This window comes from Rhinolophus ferrumequinum, chromosome 7, assembly GCF_004115265.2.
Source record: "Rhinolophus ferrumequinum isolate MPI-CBG mRhiFer1 chromosome 7, mRhiFer1_v1.p, whole genome shotgun sequence".
Taxonomy (NCBI): Eukaryota; Metazoa; Chordata; class Mammalia; order Chiroptera; family Rhinolophidae; genus Rhinolophus; species Rhinolophus ferrumequinum.
The window spans coordinates 78,657,672-78,680,341 of record NC_046290.1 but is presented as its reverse complement, the minus strand read 5'-3'; the positions used below and the strand labels follow the sequence as shown (position 1 = coordinate 78,680,341).

The following is a 22,670-nucleotide window of genomic DNA, read 5'->3' as shown; positions in this document are numbered from 1 at the left end:
CAGAAAAGGCAAAACTATAGAGAATGTAAAAAGATCAGTGGTTTTCAGGGACTTTGGGGGAGGAGGCAGGATGAATAGGTGGAACACAAGGGATTTGTATGGTAGTGACACAATACATTCTGTATGATACTACAATGGTTTATACATGTATTACACATTTTTCAAAACTCATAGAATTGTACAACCCAGAGTGAACCCTAATGTAAACTATGCACATTAGTTAATAATAATGTATCGATATTGGTTCATCAACTACAATAAATGTACCACACTAATGCAAGATATTAATAGCAGAAACTTGGGGTGCGGTTGTGGGGAGAAAGAACAGGTATATGAGAACTCTCCAAAAAAGTCTACTTAAAATTAAATATTTCAGTTCACCAAAGGCACCATAAACAAAATTGAAAGGCAAACCACAAACTGGGAAAAATATTTGCAGCATATATCACAACTAGACAATATTTTTTTAGTATTTAAAGAACTCTGACAAATTAAAATTCACTAAAGAAATAATTCCAACAGCCAAAAATCTTCAACTTCATTAGTTATCAAAAACAAAAATTAAAACAATAAGTTAATCTTTCAAATGTATAAGAAAATTAATAATTAGTAGTGGTTAGCATTAGTATTAATAACTGGTATTAATAATTAGGTATAGGAAAACTGACACAGCCTTCTGGTGCTGGTATGAACTTGTCCAACCTTTCTGGAGCAATCCAGAAAAATGCTTCATAATCTTTAGACATGTTCCAACCCTTTGACTAAATCATTCAACTTTTGGAATTTATACTAAGGCAAATAGCACAGATATTTGTAAACATTTCCCTACAAGGGTTTTCTTTAGTGTTTTGAAAGTAGTGCCCCCAAAGGTGGTAGAATCAGTCCAAATATTCAACTACCAAGCATTAAATCAATTATTTTGTCAAATTGATATATAGCTTTCTGTCTTAAAAAAATAAAAAAATAAAAAAAGAATATTTAGTTATCTGCATCATGTTGCTAACATACAAAAAAACCCCCAAAACAGCCATTCAAAGAACAGTGTCACCTCTACGTTGTCATCTTTGTTAAAAACAAAGAAACAAACATAGAAAAAAGACAATGATCCAGACTAAGCCAGGCATTGGGATATACTCCAAACGTCAGCCATGGTTATGGCTGCTGTGGTTATGTCTGCATGGTAGCATTACAGAGGATTTTTCTTCTCTTTTTTGTGCTTGTCTTTGTTTTTCCAAAGTTTCTACCGTATGATTATTTACTACTTTTATAACTAGAACAATAAAAGCTTTTTTTATTTTTTTATTTTACCAATGGAAGAAATGGCATTCTTATAATCCATGCTGCGTCACCTAATGAATATTCTGTGCTGTGTTGTGTTCAATAATTTAAGTTGAATTTATACATGGTTGAAGTTGACAGTGTGTAATCAAGTGTGTACTCAGGTCATTACATAGCGTCTACCAGTTAATGCTCTGTTATCTTGGGACCAACTTAGTTGCCTTAGGTTTCCCATTCTTTAACTTTCCTTTTCCTCCACCCACTCCCATCCCACCCAGCAATCCATGTCAAAGGAAAAAATACATTTACATAATCCCTTCAATTTAGAGAGAAGAAACATTGAACAACTTTCTGAGCTGAGTGGCTCACACAATTTTAAGGACATACTGTATAGATCTATGAGAGATAAAATGTTTACATATTTCTTCAAGGATCATATTATGTACACACATGATTCCAATTTCATACAATGAAAATTCACAGATGGGACCCTTAAGTCCTAATCCAATGAATGACTCATAACTAAAAATTATTTTTTAAAAACCAACAAAACCTTAGTAAAGGGAATTGGGGTAACTCATGCAAGCCCACTAAAAGGATCCAGAACATTGCATCGCACACTTGCATTATGAGAAACAAGGACACAATGCAAGAGAGAAAGGGTGTGAGGGTGCGAGGCTGCCAGGGAGGACCCAGGAGGGATCTGAAGCTTGAGAGCTCACTGAACACCTGCTGGGCACTTGGCACCACACAGAGAAAGAGCAGGCAGGCCTCTCTGTGTTAGGAAAGAGATAGCGCTAACTCCCAAATAGCAGCTAACTGGGGACAATGGGTCTTTGGAGGCTAGTCTGGATACCCTCTGACCTCAACCCAGAGTCCCCATATGATAGGAAATCGATTGCATTGGAAGGGAAGATGCCTCACCTGTTTTTGGAAGAGGGTAACTAATATTAAGCAAATCCTCCAGAAAAGAGAAGATGGGACCTGTGATATTCAAAGCAAAGTCTGCATTTCCATTTGCAATGGCATCTTTCCGGGCCCAGATGCGTATCTAAATCAAAACAATTAAGCAGTGATCAGGAAAAGCAGTAGTGATTTTGGAAAGCGGCAGCCTGCTTGCTCCAATCCTCCGATACTCTAGAGCCAGTCACACTTTTTCAGAAAAAGCTATAAAGCAATATGTTTAAATGCATACACGGGCTGAGAAAAATCCAGAAGGGTATTCCCTAAGTTGCGAACAGTGGCTCACCCAGAAAAGTGTTATTTCAATCTTTTGGAATAATATGTATAACTATTGTAATCTAAAAACACTCCATGACATGGTGTCTACCTCCACAGAAAATGTAGAGTCTATGTCAGAATAAAAGGGCACCTTGGCCCCTTGCTTCCCCGTTCTGGACATATTTCCAATGTTCCAAAACAAAATTGTGCAGTTAGTTTAGTGAGGGTTATGCAGTATGGTACCCATTAAATCATTTGAATCATGCCAATTTAAAATGGTTTCTTAATGAAAACATTAATAGTTCTCTCTTAGTTTCAAACTGTGAAATACAAATAAATTTCTCTAATTTTAAAAAGTTCATCAAAAGTCTTATGATTTTACAGTTGCTGAAGTAAGTGAATTATATTTTCTCCTTATGATACTTCCACTTTAGTAGGTAAGAGGAAATCCCTGCAATGTGTTGTTAGTTTAATGTAACCATGTTGTGATTCGGGCACTTGGGAACTTATTTGGGTGATTTTGGTGACTACCGGAATTTGCTGTTGTTTCAACATTCATTGTTATTTTAATGTGAAATCATTTCACACCCAACAACAATACCACCTAAGTACTTTTTAATGGGGTTGTTACTATTAATGCTACAGAACATGTATGCAACTCAATAACCCTGGAATGAAAGTTAGAGGGATATGAGGGAATTAAAATAATTGTTCTGATGTGAGTACAGTTAATTTGAGAAAGAGCTCTCTGCAAAACATTAGAGAAAACGCTAAGGAAATGAAAAGCAGCACATTAATATTTGCAGATTGTCGTACTCCAGGAACACGTTCACCTTACTTTGCTTTAATTTCTGCTGGAAAATTTGTCTTGAATTATGTGAATTTGGACTTATGTGGGGTCTTCAGGAATGCACCCCTTTCACAAAACGCACCACCTGTTCTTGCAACTTCCTGCCTTGATCCCCTCATCCTTTCATCCTCCTCCATGCTGCTGAGGTCTCATTATGCTGAGAAAGAGGGGCCCAGGACTCAGCCCTGCCCCTACAATAAACGTACCCTCCCCAACTCTAGCTCTAATTTCTGAGGCAACAGGAAGACTGCTAAACCAAAGCTTTGAGTGGAAAGAATAGCTACTGCTCCACACATTTTAAGGCATTTTAATTGCAGCCGTTTTGGAACATCATGCCAATAACAATTAACTTCCGTATGTTCGTTTTCAGTTCAGAAAGCTCCTCCCATAAACTGCCATTCTATAAGCCAAAAGGCAGGCAAATGGTGGAGATTTCAAGCTGGGTGGGCCCTGGTAGGGCAGCAAGAAGCATTTTGGAGATGCAGCCATAAAGTTCCTTCAAACTCACACCCAGTCCACCAGTGTCTTCTTATGGCCCTCCTGAGAGATAGCAGACTTCAATATCTAAGAGAGGAATATCTTTACACATGCCCATGTGTGCTAACTTTCTACTCAAACTATGTTATTTCCAACCTTAGATTAGCATTTCCTATGTTTATCCTCATGCGTTGCCCACATTGTCAATTTCACTAAATTTTTACCTCTTACTTAATGAGCAATTTTGAATAGTCTGGATGCTATTCCAAGAGTACATTCTGGTTCCCTTGTAGGAATATATGGTGGATTCCTTTACTTAGCAGAGCTGAGCCTTAGCCAAATGCAACATTCCACTGATAAACTCATCCCAAATTTCAATTTTCTGGCTAACAACATGACTTTTTTAAGAAGGTTCCATTTCCTCTTTGCTTGTATGGCAGCTGGCTTTCTTTTCAGGGTGATCTTTCACGAAGAAACAGATTTGATATCTTTATAAGAATTGTTCACTGTACAGCAGCATTGACAGCAACAAGCCACTTGAGATGTGGATGCTGACAGACCACCTTGGGTCCCTCATGAGCTCTGGGGCCCACTCCTTCATGCCAAGTACAAAACATGTGCTTCCAAACCATGCCTGAGTAGATTTATCTATATATGTCATGAGTGTTTGCTTGACTGGTGTTATATCTGTGAATATCCAGGATCTATCAGTGATTATTAGCCAATAAGAGAAATCAGGCTGGATCCAACAGCTGAGGAAGATAACGAGTTGTTGTTTGCATCCAGCACAGTATTTTTTAATTCATGATTCGGTTAGGCGTGCATGAGGAATAACTTTGAGTGACTCTCCCCTTGGTAACACACTTGGCTCATCCACTGCTTCCGTGTCTCCACAAGTCAACAGTAGGAGCCTGGCAGATCTTGGGCCCAAGAGACAGCCTCAGCCAGCTGGAGGGCCTGATTTTCCTCAGCCCGTGAAGTTGATCTGACCAGAAAGAACTGGGCCTACAGCACTCGCCTACCTCCACACTGTAGTCTTGGGAGTGAACCATTATATAAAGTACGGCCACAATAACTTGGGTAGTTTCCTAAAGCACTATTATGGGATGAAGGTATAGTTGGGTGAAATCTAGGTATTTCCAGACAGAGCATCTACTTCATACAACTCTGAGGAAGTGTCGCACGTCCCCACGCTGAGGAACCCAGCAGCCCTACTTCTCAATAGGGATGGTATTTTACCTGCAGGCATTATTTCAGCCACAGCAGTTGTGCCCAGCAGGTGCCGGTTTTGGTTGTTTGGTGGCCGTGCCATGCTGGTTGCTAGATATTCTGAGTATCACCCCAGCTTCAAGGCTGCATTAACATTGTAGGTTAAGTAAATAACAGCTTCAAAGCACTAGTATGGCAGCTTTCCCTTTCCTTTCCTGTCCTCTAAAAGGCAGCAATGGCCTTTCGGGAGAGGGGGTGTACAACCTACCTAGAGGGGGCTTAATGTGTGGCCTTCCATGGAAACCCTCCGCAGAACTACAAACAGGACTCGCTGTGTCCAGTTCGGCAAAGCCACACTAAAAGCTTGAAAATGTTGGAGTGAGAACCAGGAGCTGTAAGCATAACTCCTGGATGCAGAAAGAGTGGGTGACCAGTCTGCAGCTGGTACAAACATACCCTTAACTGGAGAATCTTCCTTACTCACCTCTTTGCCCCTTTCAGTTCTGCTGACGTGGTCATAGTCACAGATAGCAAATGAGACTAAATAAGTTGACATGCGGGGTGTGGTATAAAAGGTGGTAATAGTCCATTTGCTTCCGTTCACATCTTCTTTTTCAGACTGACCTAGAGAAATGTATTTTAGTCCAAATCACTGAAAACCTAAGCAATAATATCCACCTTTGAAGTAATTTGTCAAGTTGATTGTCACCCGGCTACTTCTTCCCAACTACTCCCCATAATGTAGCAGTTCGAATGTCTCTACACCTAAGCTATCAGAATCATAGTAGGAAGATCTAAGGAGAGCACCTTGGTTCTGAAATAGTATCTTGAGTAATATAGTCTTGCCTGAAGGCCAAATCCATGAGCACTGTAAGTTAGGTCCATGATCTGCCTCCTCTCTTTTCCATCCACTTCTGCCATTTCCTAGTCCGGCCTATTTCTTACAAGATTTAATCTAGAGCTTCCCAGGAAGGTCAACAAGGTACAATTCTGCCAATCTCAGGTTTCAGCGAGGTCTTCAGTGGAGGCAGGCTGGGGCCTTTAAACCTGAAATCACAAAGTCAGGTGCCTGCGAGGGCCCAGTACTTGACATGAAATGGGCTGGTGAACACTAACGGTGACTGATGGGGCTCATAGCAGGCTGGGGGCCCGGTCTGCAGAGGCAGCATCTTCTCAGCTGTAACTATTGCTGTCATATAGGAACTGCAGGCCCAAAGTTGTTAGTTAGATCTTTTAAGTTTTCAAGGAAGTAAGAATTTTGACTTTCATGAAAAAATCTCTGAATTTTTAAAAGTTAGATGTTACTTCAATCAAAAGAAAAGAGACCCGTGAGCCAAATAAAACACATCTGTGCACCAGATTCAGACTGAGTCCACCAGTGTGTTATCACTTATGATCAATACTTGAAGCCCAAACTCATGGGCAGACAGGCTGCCAGTGTATAAAACAGTATAATGTCCCCAGCTTCTAACACAAAAAGAAACAGGATTCAAGAAACGGAAACAACCTAAGTGTCCTTCAATGGGCAAATGTATAAAAATGATGTGGTGGATATATGGTAGAATACTGCTCAGCCATAAAAAATGAGGAAATATTGCCATTTGCGACAACATGGATGGCTCTTGAGAGTATCATGCTAAGTGAAATACTCTCATGCTAAGAGAGTATCATGAAAAGGACAAGAAACCATATGACTGCATATGTGGGATAACAAACAGAAAGTAACAAACGAACAAACTCATAGACATAGACAACAGTATGGTGGTTACCAGAGGGAAGGAAGTGGGGCGAGGATGAAAAGAGGAAAGGGGGTCAAATATATGGTGACGGAAGGAGATTAGACTTTGGGTGGTGAGTGCACAATGTGATATACAGATGATATACTATAAAACTGTATACTTGAAACTTATATAATGTTATAAACCAATGTTACCTCAGCAAACTTAACTTAAAAAAAAAACAACAGAATTTGTTACCTCCAAGATGTGGGTACTGCCACATACCCCATGTGACTGCTCTCTCTCCCTAATTATAATACACTACAATTATAATACACTGCCAACACATGGCCTAGGAAAGCTATTGATTTAAAAGCTATTACAGAGTTAGATATATACATATAATATATAAAAATACCTATATTATAAAAATACCAGGAAATATTACTTACCTAGCTTTGGCATGTTGGAAAGAGCCACATAACTTGGATGATGAATAACTGTAATATTAAAAGTTGCCTTCAGAGCTGGTTCATCAAAACAAGGGAAAACATTCCTGGCAAATGTCGGTTCCATCTGAGATGCTAACAGCACCCTAAAATACATTTTTGGGAAAAATCTATTTATTTTTATCTCAAGCCAGTGGAAGAAAAAAAATACTGAGGGATTATGGTTTATAATTATAAGGAAGGAGCTAGAAAGTTTTCCCATCCTCCTTGCTGCCCTCCCCGTAACACACACATTCCATTTCTTACAAGACCTAAAATACAAAAGAACTATTTAATTTTCAACCACAAAATAATATTTACTTCATTACATCATATGCCTTTAAAACCTTTTACAAACAAAATAGGAACAAATATAACCAATGGACAATGCCAGGCTTTTGAGAACCAAGTATTTTTTGAAATAGGGTTACTACTTTGGGAATGGCCAGTTGCTTTCATCCTCCACCAAAGCGCAAATCAGCTGAAGAATGTCTACAGTTTTATCTTTTGTTCATGTGTTACCTTTTCTTCCTGGTTGAAAACTTACAAAAAGTTTTATTTTGCACATTCCCGGGGGTAAACAATGCAGGTACATGCCAACTGAACAAAACAACTTTCATTTTACATACGGGTAGATTTATCAAATTCCTACTGCTCCTTCCCCCAATCTCCATGGAAAAATACAAAAAGTGACCTTATCCCACTGTCCACTGGTGATTTATAGGGAAAAGCTTAGGGACAAGAGTACCCTGAGCAAACAAGGAGATTGTCAGGTTTACCCTCTGTAAAAACTGCCTGAGTCTGACACAAGATGGGTCCCAGCAAACGACTTACTCCTCAAAATAAATCTGCAGTCTCATTATCCCATTTTCCAAGACTCCTTGAACTGGGAACCTGTTTTTAGATGACAATTGTGGACGATAAATTCCTTTTTTCTCCTCGGGTCCTGAGACTTAACGTCTCTGATGTCTCTGGGTCTTTTCCTTTAGACCCAGTTCTTAGACAAATAAAAGGCGGATTCAACAAAGGTATCTTCAAAGAGCATGGCCCATCCATGACCTAGCTCTGTGAATGCCTCCTCTGCCATGAGAAGGCCTCTGCTCACAGAAAAACAATCATACAGCTTTAGGAAAGATACACAGAACAGTGGGCATGTTCCACAGCCTCTCACAGTCAGCTAATTTGATGGGTTCGTAACCTCACGGTGACAAAACTACAATTTTCAACAAGCTTATTTTGCCCTATTTGCTTTTTCCCACTTTATCTCCTGTTTGCATGGACTAGAAGGAGTTTTGAAGGCTCCGGCATGAGCCACTTCGGCTGCCAGACTCCGAGACTCCATCTACTACCAAATGAGCAGTCTTGAACAAGACACATATTCTTGCTGAGCCTCAGTTTCCCCTTCTAAAAAATGACATTATCTCTTATTGCTGTTTAAGCTTTCATATTATTAGCAGCTAAATTTACCAATAAATGACATTTGAATTCTCCCATCTTCCTTCCAATGTCACAAATCGTTCTTGATATAGATGAACTACAGAAGAATTCAAGGAGGAATAACTTTTAGGATGGGGCAGAAAGCTGCAAATCACTAATTACGAATGCATTTAAAAAGCTCCCAAGAGGTCACAGTTGTTCATAAGCTGAATATGAACCACGTGGATCTCCCCGAAAAACTTCAAACTCCCAGAAATTAGGGGTTAAGTACTTTTTCTCCTGTATCATTTATAATACTTAGCAAAAATATGGGTTCATAGCAATTGAATATTTTCTCAGCTTTGTAGGTACTATAAAATAAAGGCAGCTTGATATTAGTTTATACAAAGAACACAAAGTATTTTTACACAATTTGTTGTACTGGCATTTGTTTTATAATGTTGGTTGCTACCTTTAAAAAGAATGGAATAAAGCAGAGAAGATTCAAGCAATTGACAACATAGTGGAAAGAACATTGAGCAGGGAATTCACCTACGTGGGTCTTGCTCAGGCTCTGCAGTGTAAACACAGTGGTGTAACTTGGGGAAAGTTGCTTAAACTCTTTGTGCATCCATTTCTATAACATGCAGAGACAGGACTAGATGAGGTCTAAGTCTACTTAGAGCTCTAAAAGTGATTCTACCAGGGTTAAAAACATCCAACAGCATGCAAAAAGAGCCCATGTGGTGGTAAGGATTAAGTCATCTAGGATTGAGAGAAACAGTCCCTTGAGAGTTCATACGTGGCCCTCTGGAGATCTATGAGCCCTCTGAAATTGTAGGATTTTTTTGCACAAATGGAGATACGTTAGCATGAAAAAGTATAATGTAGAATTAAAAAAGCACATTCAATTACATAATACATGCTTATATATTTAGAAAGCTGACAAATGCCTATTGTTTATGTAATAGAAACTACCAAAAATAAAGCTTGGGATAATCTCCGCTGCCATATATCACAAAGCATATGAATCTCAAGGAGGTTGCAAAGTGGGGAAAAGGAGGAAAACCAGACTCTTCAAGGAAGTGGGAAACTTTTATGCTCATCAAAATGGGCTATAGGTTCAAAAAGGCTAAGAGACACAGGCTGAGGGAGTCACCACTTTAACAAATCAAACACCAAGCAAGCGCCTTTCAATTCCATGACTCAGGTCTCCAGAGAAGTGCAATTTTAAAACATCTCTTGGATTTTACTCAACTATTTTCCTCCCTGGTTTTACAACCCCGGGAGAGAAAAAACAACCCCGGGAGAGAAAAAATCCCTACAATACACAAGCTTTCTGGCCCTCAACCTTAACTTCAAAGGTCAGGGCCAACCAGCAACGCAGAGGATCTGGTTCTGCCACATCTGGGGATCAAAGATTGGTATTTATTTCCCTTCTCTCTGCTTTGGACTCAAGCAAGCCCTGGTAAGGATATCCTGACCTCAGAAAATAGAACCATCCACCACCCTCTCCTCCCTTCAAACCTCACTGAAACATGCTATTATGGTACCCATGAAGTCTGCGTTTAGAGTGCTCAGCTGGCGAGGAGTTAATTTGAGAGAATTTGTCTCCTAGTGGCTCACTATTGCAAAGCCAGTTTCTTTCCTGCCCTCTTGTACAGCCAGAGAACCATGGACTCACGACTTTCTTATGCTGGAAGAGGTCTTAGCGGTCAAGGACACATGATGCCCTTGGAGATCAATCTGCTACCATATAAAAATATCCACTGAGTAAGGTATTTCATTCCAAATTATTTTATGAACTCTGTATGCCTATAGCTCTAGTTAACAAGTGCTAACTAACATAGATGGTCAAAGATTAAATAAGACTCTTTGGAGAGTTGTCCCCCATTTTGTTTTGTTTTGTTTTTTTTTTTTTTACACAGCACACTCAGAAATCAAAATGTTTAGTAAAGACAGATGTTATACCACTGAACTGTGGTTCAAGGATTGGCCCATAAATCATGTTTGTTTATTACTTGTGTAATCGGATCCTAAAACTGAAGTTTCCACCAGGCAACAAAAAATAACAGATGTAAAATTCCAAAGAAAGATGCCAAACCATGTTGCGAAGATTTTCAAAGTACATGATCTCAAGAACCTGTGGGCTCCTCTTGGATTTTTCAGCTACATCAAGGACAGAGAAGAAGGGTCAGGAAATGAAGAAAAAAGAGATCAAAGAAGAGATTTCTTAGGGTGGGAAAAGGGAGGGTCAAGCCCTCTAACCCTGAGCTAAGAGGAGAAAATCCCTGAGAGCAGAAGACATGTTTCCTGAGGCTGAGACTTAGAGGCTGGTGCCCAACTCACTCTTGAGAAAGTTGAAATTGACACTGGCTGGAGTCTAACTCCTACAAGGTGGAAATCCGCAAGGTAAGAGAAATGACTGATTTAGAGGCAGAACCAAAAGAGTGCTGCTGCCTTGGGACCCATGTCAGTCCTGGGCAAGGGATGTATGAGTGTTCCTGGGAGGACCTGTGGACCTGTCCCCATAATGGGGACAGTCTTGGTTCTGTCCAATATAGCTCCCTGAAGGAGCATGGAGAGGCACTACATGATGTCCAGAGGCTGAGGAAGGAGTCACAGGTGACCGTCAGAACAGAGAAATAAGAAAAGCATCCTGCAAGATCAAGGGAATTGTAGGAGAAAGAGAAAAACAGTGAGAAAACTCTGAACAGTCCAGGAAAATGACATCTCAATGGGAAAAGGCATCTGCTCGACCCGAGTGAGATTAAATGACAAAAGTACTGGTTCAAGTTAGAACTGCCCTGTGTGTCACCTTTCCCCGTCTCCCCAAGTCCCACTGGACCCTGTGGAGTTGAAACAACAGCTCAAGATGGAAGGGGAGGACTAGAAATATGCAGTGGAGAAATGGAAGAACCACTACCCGCTACCTTACTGCAGTTGTCCATCCGGAAGCCAGCCCAAGCTTGGGGAAGTGAGGGTGGAGGGGAAGAGAGGGAGATTTCACAGTAAATTAAGTTCAAAGTTTTGAGTATCACACAAGACTGGATCTTCTAATTTCTGCATCTGGACAGCGTTTGTGACTTAGTGACCATAGATCATCTGTCACCTAAGAATGAGCAGGAAATTATGGACTACTAGAGTATTCATGCAGGAGCAGGAAAGAAATACCCCAGATACTAAATTGTAAAAGGACAGTGGGAGGAACACAGCCGCATTTTTACTGCACCATAAGGTGTGCTTTTTCAATTTGCTGGTTACAGTGGTTTTCAAAAGATACAGAATCTAAATCTTTGATGAGCAAAAGCACCTCCTAGGAAAAACACCTGAAATGTGTGGGCTCAACACCTCTATAGGATAATGAAATGACCTCTGTTCTCTGTGACACCTATGACATCATGTGCCTGGCACTTGAGTTCACTGGTCTTGTTTTGAGACTTCTCAATTCTTTCCTAATATTACTCAAATTTCTCTCTTGTGTGTCATATGCTAGGGCTGTGCCAGATTTCCTAGCATAAACAGTGACTGGAAGGAAGTCTTTCAATTCTCTGCATGCTCTTTCCACACCTGCACAAATGATTGATTTTGATCATGCTGTTCTTGCCATAATTTGTCCCAAATAAAGGTCTCATTTTTCTCCAGCCACTTCCCACTAGCAAGCCGCTCCCAGTTTTTGATTCCTGTATTTTCATTTCTCTAAACACCTCCATAGTCTTTCTTACCTTTTATGAAAGAAATGGAATGATCAGAAATGCGAGTGTTCCTAAAGAACCCTTTGAACTGGAATGGAACTATACATTCTCTCTTTCAGTGAATTTCAAAAGTAGAAGAGACCTTGGAGAGCCCCACCCTCTTAATTTACAGATGTGAAAGCTGATACCCTGGGAGTTTATGTAACCGATTAGATAACTGGTAAGTGGCTGCATCCTGCATCCAACACTATGTTCTGCCCTGTAGCAGGTAATGCCAGTGCTCTGTCTGTATCTTCTTAGATCTATTTATCACTTTTTCTCCCTCACCCAGCAGTCAGCACCTGTGTCTCCCTTGGGATTGCACTGGCTGTACCCTTAAAGGGCAGATGACCTTGGCCCAATGGCCAGTCTACCATCACTGACTTACAGATGTGGGGACTGTACAAATGCTCCTGCTCCCTTGCTCCTAATGATGACAGTTTGGAGGTGTGGCTCATACTGTCTCCAGAATGCTCCTCTGTAGGACTTTGACTGGTCTCTTATCCTGGTATGGCCTCCTTCTCTTCCCAGTCATACTTCCCCCATTCTCCAATCGTTTTTTCCTGGGGCCACTTCCTAAGAAATGACTTTCACTGAAAAAATTGTCTCAGGGTCACACCCCGTCAGAAGAAGGAGGGTGAAAAGTAAGTGAGTTCTGCTCACTTGTACTTCTCTCTTTCTTCCCAGCCTTCCTTCCCATATTGGAAGGGCTTTCTACTACTCCCCCTTTCAACTGCTGTTATCAAAAACTAAGGGGACACAAAGGCTTATTCAGTATTCAAAAATCAATCAATATAATACACCACATTAACAGACAAAAGAAGAAAAAAATCACATGATCATCTCAACTGATACAGAGAAAGTGTTTAACAAATCCAACATCCATTCATCATGAACAACAACAAAAGAACTTCTCAAAAATAATATAAATAGAGGGGAACTTCCTCAACTTGATAAAGAACATACACAAAAAATCTACACCTAACATTACACTTATTGGAGAAAGGTTAAAAACTTTCCCCCTAAGATCACGAAAAAAGCCAGAATTTTCACTTTTATTCAACATAATGCTGGGACTTTTAGCCAGCACATAAAGCAAGAAAATAAAACAAATAGTATATGGATTGGAATGGAAGCAATAAAACTGTCTCTATTTGCAGATGATATGATGATCTACATAGAAAATCCAAAGGAATCTACAAAAAACAAAAAACAAACAACAAACCCCAAACTACTAGATCTAATAAGTGAGATCAGCAAGTCATAGGATACACGATACACATATAAAACTCAGTATTTCTATATAGCAGCAATGAACATGCAAACTAAAATTAAAAATATAACATCATTTACAATTGCTTAAATAAATTAAATATTGAGATATAAATCTAACAAAACAGATGTAGACTTCGTATGCTTAAAATGATAAAAATGTTGATGAAATAAATCAAAGCTCTCAATAAATGGACATTCCGTGTTCATGGATTGAAAAATTCAACATAGTAAAGAAAGGCAGAACAAGAGTGAAAGACAAAAATAGTGTAAGGGAAACAAATAGAAAACAGTAATGAATATGGTAGGTATTAATTCAGCTATATCAATAAGAATATCAGAAATGAAAGTGGGGACATCAGTACAGATTTCACGGATGTTAAAAGGATAATAAGGAGTACTATGAAATACTCTATGCCCACAAATTTGATGATATAGATGAAATGGACCAATTCCCCGAAAAATGTTATCTTCCAAAATTCATACAAGAAGAAATATGCAATCTGAATAGGCCTATTAAATTAATAATTAAATTAATAATAATTATTAGTAAAGAATTATTAATAATCTTCCAAAACAGAAAGTACTAGGCCCAGATGGGTTCACTGGTGAATTCTACCAAGCATTTAAGAAAAAAAAATACCAATTCTGTACAATCTCTTTCAGAGGATAGAAGCAGAGGGAATATATTTTCTCTTATTCTGAGGCCAGCATTATCCTAATACCAAAAGCAGACAAAGACATTTCCAGAAAAGAAAACTACAGACCAATATCTCTTATGACTATAGTTGTAAAAATCCTCAACAAAATATTAGCAAATTTAATTCAATAATGTATGAAAAGAGTTATACTACACAGCCAAATGGGATTTATCCCAGGTATGCAAGAGTGGTTCAACATTTGAAAATCAATTAAGGTAATCCATCAAATCAACAGACTAAATAAGAAAAATCACATGATTATATTAATAGATGCAGAAAAAGCTTTTGCCAAAATCCAACACCGCTTCACAATAAAAACTATCAATAAGATAGGAATAAATAAAAGAATAGACAACTAGCTCAATGGAACAGAATAAACCACCCAGAAATAGATGCACATAAACACAATCAACTAATCTTTGACAAAGGAGTAAATATAGTCTCTTCAACAAATGTTGCTGGAACTATGGGATATCCACATGCAAAAAGATGAATCTAGACAGAGACCTTACACATTTTACAAAAGTTAACTGGTAATGGGTCGTGAACATAAATGTAAAACTCAAAACTATTAAACTCCTACAAGATAACATAGAGAAGAAAACCTAAATGACTTTGGATATGGTGCTTCTTGTATAATACTCCAAAGACAAGATCTATGAAAGAAATGATAAACTGAACTTCATTAAAATTAAAAACTTCTGCTCTGCAAAGTTTTTATATTGTCTTTACAATATAAAAAGAATGAGAAGACAAGCCACAAACTGGGAGAAAATATTTGCAAAATGTACATCTTATAAAGGATTGCTATGTAAGATACAAGTATACAAAGAACTCTTAAAACTCAACAATAAGAAAACAAATATCTCAATTACAAAATGGACCAAAGATCTCAACAGACATCTCACCAAAGAAACTATACAGATGGCAAATAAGCATATGAAAAGATGTTCCACATCACATGTCATCAGGGAAATGCAAATTACAACAATGAGATAACACTATACACCTATTAGAATAGCCAAATCCCAGAACACCGGCAACACCAAATGCTGATGAGGACGTGGAGCAACAGAACTCTCACTCGCTGCCTGTGGGAATGCAAAATGGCCCAGCCACTTTGGAAGACAGTTTGATGATTTATTGCAAAGTAAACATACTCTTACCATACAGTCTAATAATTATGCTCCTTGGTACTTACCTAAACTGAAAATGTACAAGGACTCGCGAACTTGTTGTAATGATGTTGCTAACCTTTTTCGATATCAGAGGGATTATTCATTATGAATTTGTACCAACTGGAAAGACAGTTAACCAAGTTTACTATTTAGAAGTGCTAATGAGGCTGCATGAAAAAGTTAGACGACCTGAAATTTTCACCAACAATTCATGGCTCTTGCATCACGACAATGCACTAGCTCACACGGCACTGTCTGTGAGGGAGTTTTTAGCCAGTAAACGAATAACTGTATTGGAACACCCTCCCTACTCACCTGATCTGGCTCCCATTGACTTCTTTCTTTAACCAAAGATAAAGGAAATATTGAAAGGAAGACACTTTGATGACATTCAGGACATCAAGTGTAATATGACGACAGCTCTGATGGCAATTCCAGAAAAAGAGGTCCAAAATTGCTTTGAAGGGTGGACTAGGCACTGGCGTCGGTGCATAGCTTCCCAAGGGGAGTACTTCGAAGGTGACCGTAGTGATATTCAGCAATGAGGTATGTAGCACTTTTTCTAGAATGAGTTCGCAAACTTAATTATCTGATCTCATATGTCCACACAAAAACCTGCACATGGATGTTGATAGCAGTTTTATTCATAATTGCGAAAACTTGGAAGCAACCAAGACGTCCTTTAGTAGGTAAATGAATAAACTGTGATCAAACCAGACAATGGAATATTATTCAGTGCTAAAAAGAAATGAGCTATCAAGCCATGAAAAGGCATGGAAGAACCTCAATTGCCTATTACCGAGTAAAAGAAGCCAATCTGAAAAGGCTACATACATATATAAAGATTCCAACTATAGGACGTTCTGGAAAAGGCAAAATTACAGAGACAATAAAAAGATCAATGGTTGGAGTGATAAACAGACAGATAATAGAGGATGTAGGGGAAGTGAATATACTCTGTATGATTTTATAATGACAGATATATGTCATTATATGTTTGTCCAAACTTGTAGAATGTACACCACCAACAGTGAATCCTAAGGTAAACTACGGACTTTGGGTGATTATGATGTGTCAATATAGGTTCATCTTTGGTGAAAAAAAAAAAGTGCCACTGATAGTGGGGGAGGTCATGCATGTGTGGGGGTGGGGAGTTAATGAGAAATCTCTGTAATTCTCTCTCAATTTGATTGTAAAACTGCTCTAAAAATATATAGTCTTTAAAAAAAGAATTCTTAGACATGACCTATAAAAAATTGATAAAATGAATTTCACTAAAATTAAAAACTTTTGCTCTCTGAAATAACTATTAAAAGGATGAAACGACAAGTTACAGACTGGGAGAACACACTTGCAAACCATATATCTCAACAGACTTAGACATAGAATATATAAAGAATTACTAGAAATCAACAGTAAAAAAACAATTCAATTAGAAAATGGGCAAAAGACATTTCATTGAAGGTGAGATACAAATGGCAGATAAGCACAAAAAAGATGTTCAACATCATTAGCCATTAGAGAAATGCAAATTAAAATCACAACGAGATATCACTATACACGTTAAAATAAAAAAACAGTGACAATATGCAATGGTGGCCAAGATGCAGAGAAACTGTCATTCATACATTACTGGTGGGAAAGTGAAATGGTACAGACCCTTTGGGACACATTTGACAGTTTGGTAGTTTCTGAAAAACTAAACATGCAACTACCATACAACAATTGCACTCCTGGGCATTTATTCCAGAAAAATGAAAACTCACATTCATGCAAAAATGTATACACAATTGCTCATAGAAGGTTTATGTATAATAGCCTTAAACTGGAAACCTAAATATTCTTCATTAAACAACTCTCCACTCCCCCAGCCCTTAGCAACTGCCATTCTACTTTCTGCCTCTATGAATTTGACTACTCTAGGTACCTTATACCTGGGTGCCGAAAAAATGTATACACATGATTATATTCATCTTCTGTTATCAGTATATATTGAGTATTACAGTTTTAATAAGTTTTCCTTTCTTAAAATGTGTATACATTTTTTTTGGCACCCTCTGTATAATGAATGTGCTCAAGGTTTATCCATGTGGTAGCAGGTGCCAGAATTTCCCTTCTTTTTAAGGCTGAATAAGGCTCCATTGTATGTATATACCAATTCTGTTTATCCATCATCTATCAATAGACACTGGGTCGCTTCTACCTTGTGGCTGTTGTGAATTATGTTGCTGTGAACACGAGTGTACTGACCTGGAATATTTGAGGCTGTGCCCCAGGAATCTGCATATTTAATGAGCTCCTCTGATGGTTCTGATGTACATTAGAAGTTTGTGAGTCACTACTCTCACGCAGGATTCCCCAAAGTATAAATGGAGAAAGATTTTTGGTAGCCCTCAGGTACTCTGCTCTATAGATCTGACTCACAGATGAGAAAGTCAGTCCTTTTCCAATTTTATGAATAATTCTGATCAGGTCAAGAGAAAGTCTCAGTTTGGTATTATTTATCTTGAACACCTAATTCCTATTTTCCTTTTTGACAAAGAGAGAACAGCCCTCAGATTCAGAGCCTTCAGACCCTTCAGCAGGCAATAATAATAGGTAGAACTCATCAGCATTGTTTTGTTTACACTGTATTAACTGTGCCATTATATTCTATAAATTGCAAATGGTTATCCATTTGTGACAATGGTATGGAGTTGCTTTTCAATAAATCTACTTAATATTTTTCTTTAAATCCAGTAGCTTTTTTTTTTTAGCAAATACGATGGGCAGAGATAGGTGAATAATTTGACACAACTTGAAATTGTGACACGCCAGTGGATGAAGTTTGGGAAATACTGCTTTGAGGAACATTAACATTTGGATCTTGCTCTCAACTTTCTACACACGGAACGAAGGAACCAGGCACTGACACACAGACATACATGTCCAAGGCGTCCAGTAGATGGCTGCCATATGGTAGGAATGTGATGACACCTGCCACGTGGAGAAGGGCCAAGGAAAAGTGGGAAGCACCCTCAGAAACCTCTGAAGTAGAAAATCATAACCTAAACCTTAAAAGTGGGAGAGAGTGATGCTTTTTGTATTTTCTGCAATGATTTCCTTTCTCTGTTCCCTTAATGTTGAAATTCTTTAAAAACATGAGTCTGTCCAGAATATGATAAAGGATCACCAACGAAGAGAGATAAACAGGTTCAAACTGCTGCAGCTGAAGTGAGAGATAGCCCGAGAAAAACGTGATATCAGTAGGCAGTTTCTTCCCAAATGGGAATCTTCTTCTTAAACTCATGTCTACCAGGAATGTGGCAAGTTCCAGGTGTAGGTAACAGAAGAATGTTCCTAACAATTATACCCAGAACGAATAATAGCAGCTACTACTGCACAGGTTGTAAGCCAGTCACTGTCCCACCTTTCTTACTTAATTCTCACAACACTCTAAAGGTTGACACTTATTATGTCTATTCCACGAATGAGGCAACAAACTCAGAGGTAAAGAGACTGGCTCAGGTCACACCGCTCAGGTTCAAACCTAGGCCTCATTGGGCTTCCAAAATCTGCCTCACCACCAGTCATCATTTTGTCCAGTGTCTTTGTGATCTTGGCTTCAAGCTCAACCGCAGGTTTCTTTTCCTTGTGGCTTCAGAAGCACAGACCCTGAAGAACAGCTTTGAGGCAACAGCTCCTCTAAGATGTCACAATTCTGGAGTTCTACCTTGGTCTATGAACATCGGTAAAACTTTATTAAGATTTCTGCTTGTTTGAATTTTACTTTTCTCAAAATAAGGTTTCTAGTTACCACTAGAGTTGGCAGCACAATCGAAAAAGGGACTTTCCGTTCCCATGTTTGCTAGAGCCAGTTGTCTGGGCCCCATGAAGACTTCCCATCAAGGAAGAAGAAAGAGATGGGTGAACAGATGAAGATTTACTTCCTGACAGCAGGAAACATTTCCAGATATGTGTGCAGAAAGTGGCCATTTTTTCTCTCTGAAAAATTTTGCACCCTGAACTACACACAGTAATTTCAAAAGGTTTCCAGTGCTCATAAGTCTAGTTACACGTTATCCCACTATGAAAATTTTCAAAACGATTTTTCAAGCATTGATGCATTTTTGAGGCATACTGTCCTTAAAACAAAACTTACAGATTACACACCCACTAAGGCAGCTTATTAAACTTTTTTTTTTTTTTAAATCCTCGAAGTTTTGAAAATAGCTCAGGGGACGATTTACGGGGTAATTTAGTGGGTTTCTTCCCCTCGGAGAACATCTGAGAACATTTTCTTTAATAATAAAGGGTAAAGTACATGCAGTTGTGTAAACCGCAAAAGCTTCGCCAGTGCGTGAGTGAAGGAGACCGCCAGTTTGTAAAAAAGACCTTTTGGTATCTTACACCTAAACCATTCCCTCCACTCCACACCCCCATACTGGCTGGAGGTCGAGTAATATGGTCGCAGAGCTGGCAAGGGCAATTCTCGAACTGGAAACATCCCTAGTGAGAGACATTATCTCAAATGAGTGTTAGAAGATCATATGTGTACACTGAGTGAGCTTGCAAACTCAGAGGGGAGCTCTGTCATCGCTTTTATTTTACTTTTTTCAGCTGAGGAATCCGGAAAGCGCCTCCAACACTCAGCAGAGATGTTCAAAGAGCTGTGGAAAAGAGGCAGAACAGGGAGCTGAGCGCGGAGGGACGCCCAGGAGGGATCCTCAGGGAGAGCAAGGATGCTATAGCCCCGCTTTTCTCCAATTTTAACGCCCGGAAATCACCCGAGTATCTTGTTAAAATGTAAATTCTAATCCCCTCCATCGAGGGTGGGGCCCACGTGTCTGCCTTTTGAACAAGCTCCCAGGTTATTACAGCTATAGCAGGTCCGCGACCAATTTGAGTAGCAAGGAATTTGTTCACTGCGATGAAAAAATTGTGGGTTATAGGAATAATGGGACTTTCTGAAGAGGACGATTAACTTCTGGGGTGGCGGCGATCTTAAAGGGGGCAACGAGAAAAAAAGAAAAAAAAAAAAACCTGGACGGGCAGGGATGGGAATGAAAACTGGCCTGAGGAAGGACCACGGTCTCAAAGCCTTTATTCCAAGCAGAATCTCTGGAGAGAAGGGGAGAAAGCAGGCACTCTGCCTCTGGCTCTAAAAGAAAATGTCGCGAGGGGTAGGATGGAGGGTTTGGGGGAAAGGGAAGGAGACCCGCACCTGAAGGCAGGTAGACAGCTGGACTGATGGCGAGGGTCGAGCCCTTACCTGCGCTCACCCTGGTCCGTGTAGACGTTGAGGAATAGTCCCTCCCTGGTGTCCTGGTACAACGGGCCCGAGAAGTTGAGCTGCAGCTCATAGAGGCTGCCGGGCTGCAAGGCCTCGCGGAGCTCGAGCACCATGTACTGCATATCCAACGCGAACCACATGTCGTCCACCGGCACGCGGCCCACGGTGGCGTCTCCGGTGCCCGGGGACAGAGGACCCCGCACTTCCGCGCTGTCACAGTCCAGGAGGAAGCTGTGCAGCAGCAGGCGCGCGCTGGCCGCAGTGCAGCGCACCGTGATGTTCACGCGGCCAGTGAAGCGCAACGCGGGAGCCGAGAGCTCGTCTGGCCGCAGCTGGGGCCACAGCTCCAGCTCGTAGTGCAGCGGCACGAGCCAAGGAGGCAGGCGCATCTGGTCCCAGGGCCCCGGGGGTCGCCAGCTGTCCGGGGTGGCCGCCACCGTCGGCTCGAGAGCCGGATCGGGCTTCCGGGTCGGCGGCGACTGGTCCTGCTCACCCGGCGGGGAAGGTGCGGCGTCCGGGACGCCGCAGTCCTGAAGCTCCGACGGCGCCACGCGCGCGCAGTGGCCGTACAGGGCAGCGAGCACCGTCAGCGCCAGCAAGAGCGCAGCAGCCAGCCCCGCCAGCAGCAGGGCTACTGCGCGGCTCATGTAGAATCCAGAGCTGGAAGGCGGCCCCATGGCCGGGACCCCAGACAAGAACGAGGTGAGAGCCCGGATACGGCGGCAGTGGCTCAGATGCCCGGGCAGGGTGCTTGGAGACGGGACCCACCTCTCTTGTGCCTACCCTCTTCCTCCCGGAGGCGCTGGGAGACAGGAGAGGAGGTTTGGGACCATGGCTTCCCCCTCCCACCTAATCAGATCCAGGTCCCTGCCTACCCACCCCGCCCTCCAGAGCCGGGGAAGAGGCGGACTCGGCGCACCCAAGCGCGCGCCCCTTCGGGTCGGAAGGGAAAGACCTCACAGAAGAGGTTTCTAGAGTCGGCGCGGGGGCGGGACGGTCGGAAGAAACTGGAATTTGGAAACCTCCGACAGGGATATGTGGATTCGTGGGATTTGTTGGGTAAGTCCCGGTGCAGTTCAGGTGTCGGAAAAGAGACAGGTACGGAGCACCCTCAGCTCCTTGAACGCAGCGGTGAGCGGCAGGCAGCACACCTGCCGGACACCACCGGGTATTCATGCGCTGGGGGGTGCGGCGGAGGCTTAAGAACCTGGAGTTTCGGGGCGCGCTCTGAAATGACTCTGCGAGGGACAACCGTGCGGTCAGAACTAACTTCCGGAGCCAAATCTTTGGCGTGAAATTCATCTCCTGGATAAGCTGGGGACTCAACGCGGCACAGGTAGCGAGTGCGCTGATGAAAATAAGGTCCCGCGTCCCGCAGCCTTTTAGGAGCTGGAGAGGAGGGGCGACAAAAAGCCAGGGGGCGTGACGTCTGCGTCTCCGCAGTGAAGGAGTGGGGACCGCCGCTTAACCTAGGGACCGGGCAGGGCGGGATGCCGCTCCGCAACTGCCCGGGACTGGGTGTCCTGTCCTGGAGCCGGCTCTGGTTCTCCGCGCCCCTGGCCGGGGAAAGGGGAATCCCGCTCTCAAAAAACGGCCTACAATTTATAAGCAGAGAAAAAGACAGTCCGGCGGCCAGCCTTCCCACTCGGAAACCGCGGGGCTGGAACTCGTCTCCCAGGTGGGGCCTAGTCAGTGAGGCCCTTGGCATGCGGGCATCAGTTTGCTGTTGAGCGATGCTCCTGGGAGAGTTTGGCCTGTGAGCCGAGTTCCGAGTTTGCACGCGCTCTCGGGTGAATTGGGAATGGCTTGCAAGTACCCAGGAGGCGCGGCGGAAGAGGGAGGAGAGGGTGGTTAAA

At 41.3% G+C, this 22,670-nt stretch overlaps 1 protein-coding gene across 2 annotated transcripts in view; it reads right to left on the bottom strand.

Annotated features, from left to right (window-relative positions):
- Positions 1 to 21,653, bottom strand: part of LVRN (laeverin) — a 55,407-nt gene extending 33,754 nt beyond the window's left edge. The window contains exons 1-4 of one of the 2 annotated variants that reach the window (XM_033110728.1): positions 20,794 to 21,653; positions 7,206 to 7,348; positions 5,520 to 5,659; positions 2,203 to 2,329 (exon numbers count right to left, since the gene is read on the bottom strand). In XM_033110728.1, the coding sequence (XP_032966619.1) occupies positions 2,203 to 2,329; positions 5,520 to 5,659; positions 7,206 to 7,348; positions 20,794 to 21,491 (1,108 nt within the window). In that variant the 5' untranslated portion in view covers positions 21,492 to 21,653. The remainder of the gene's footprint in view (positions 1 to 2,202; positions 2,330 to 5,519; positions 5,660 to 7,205; positions 7,349 to 20,793) is intronic. The other variant, XM_033110727.1, reaches the window with a different exon arrangement.
- Positions 21,654 to 22,670: the final 1,017 nt, after the last annotated feature.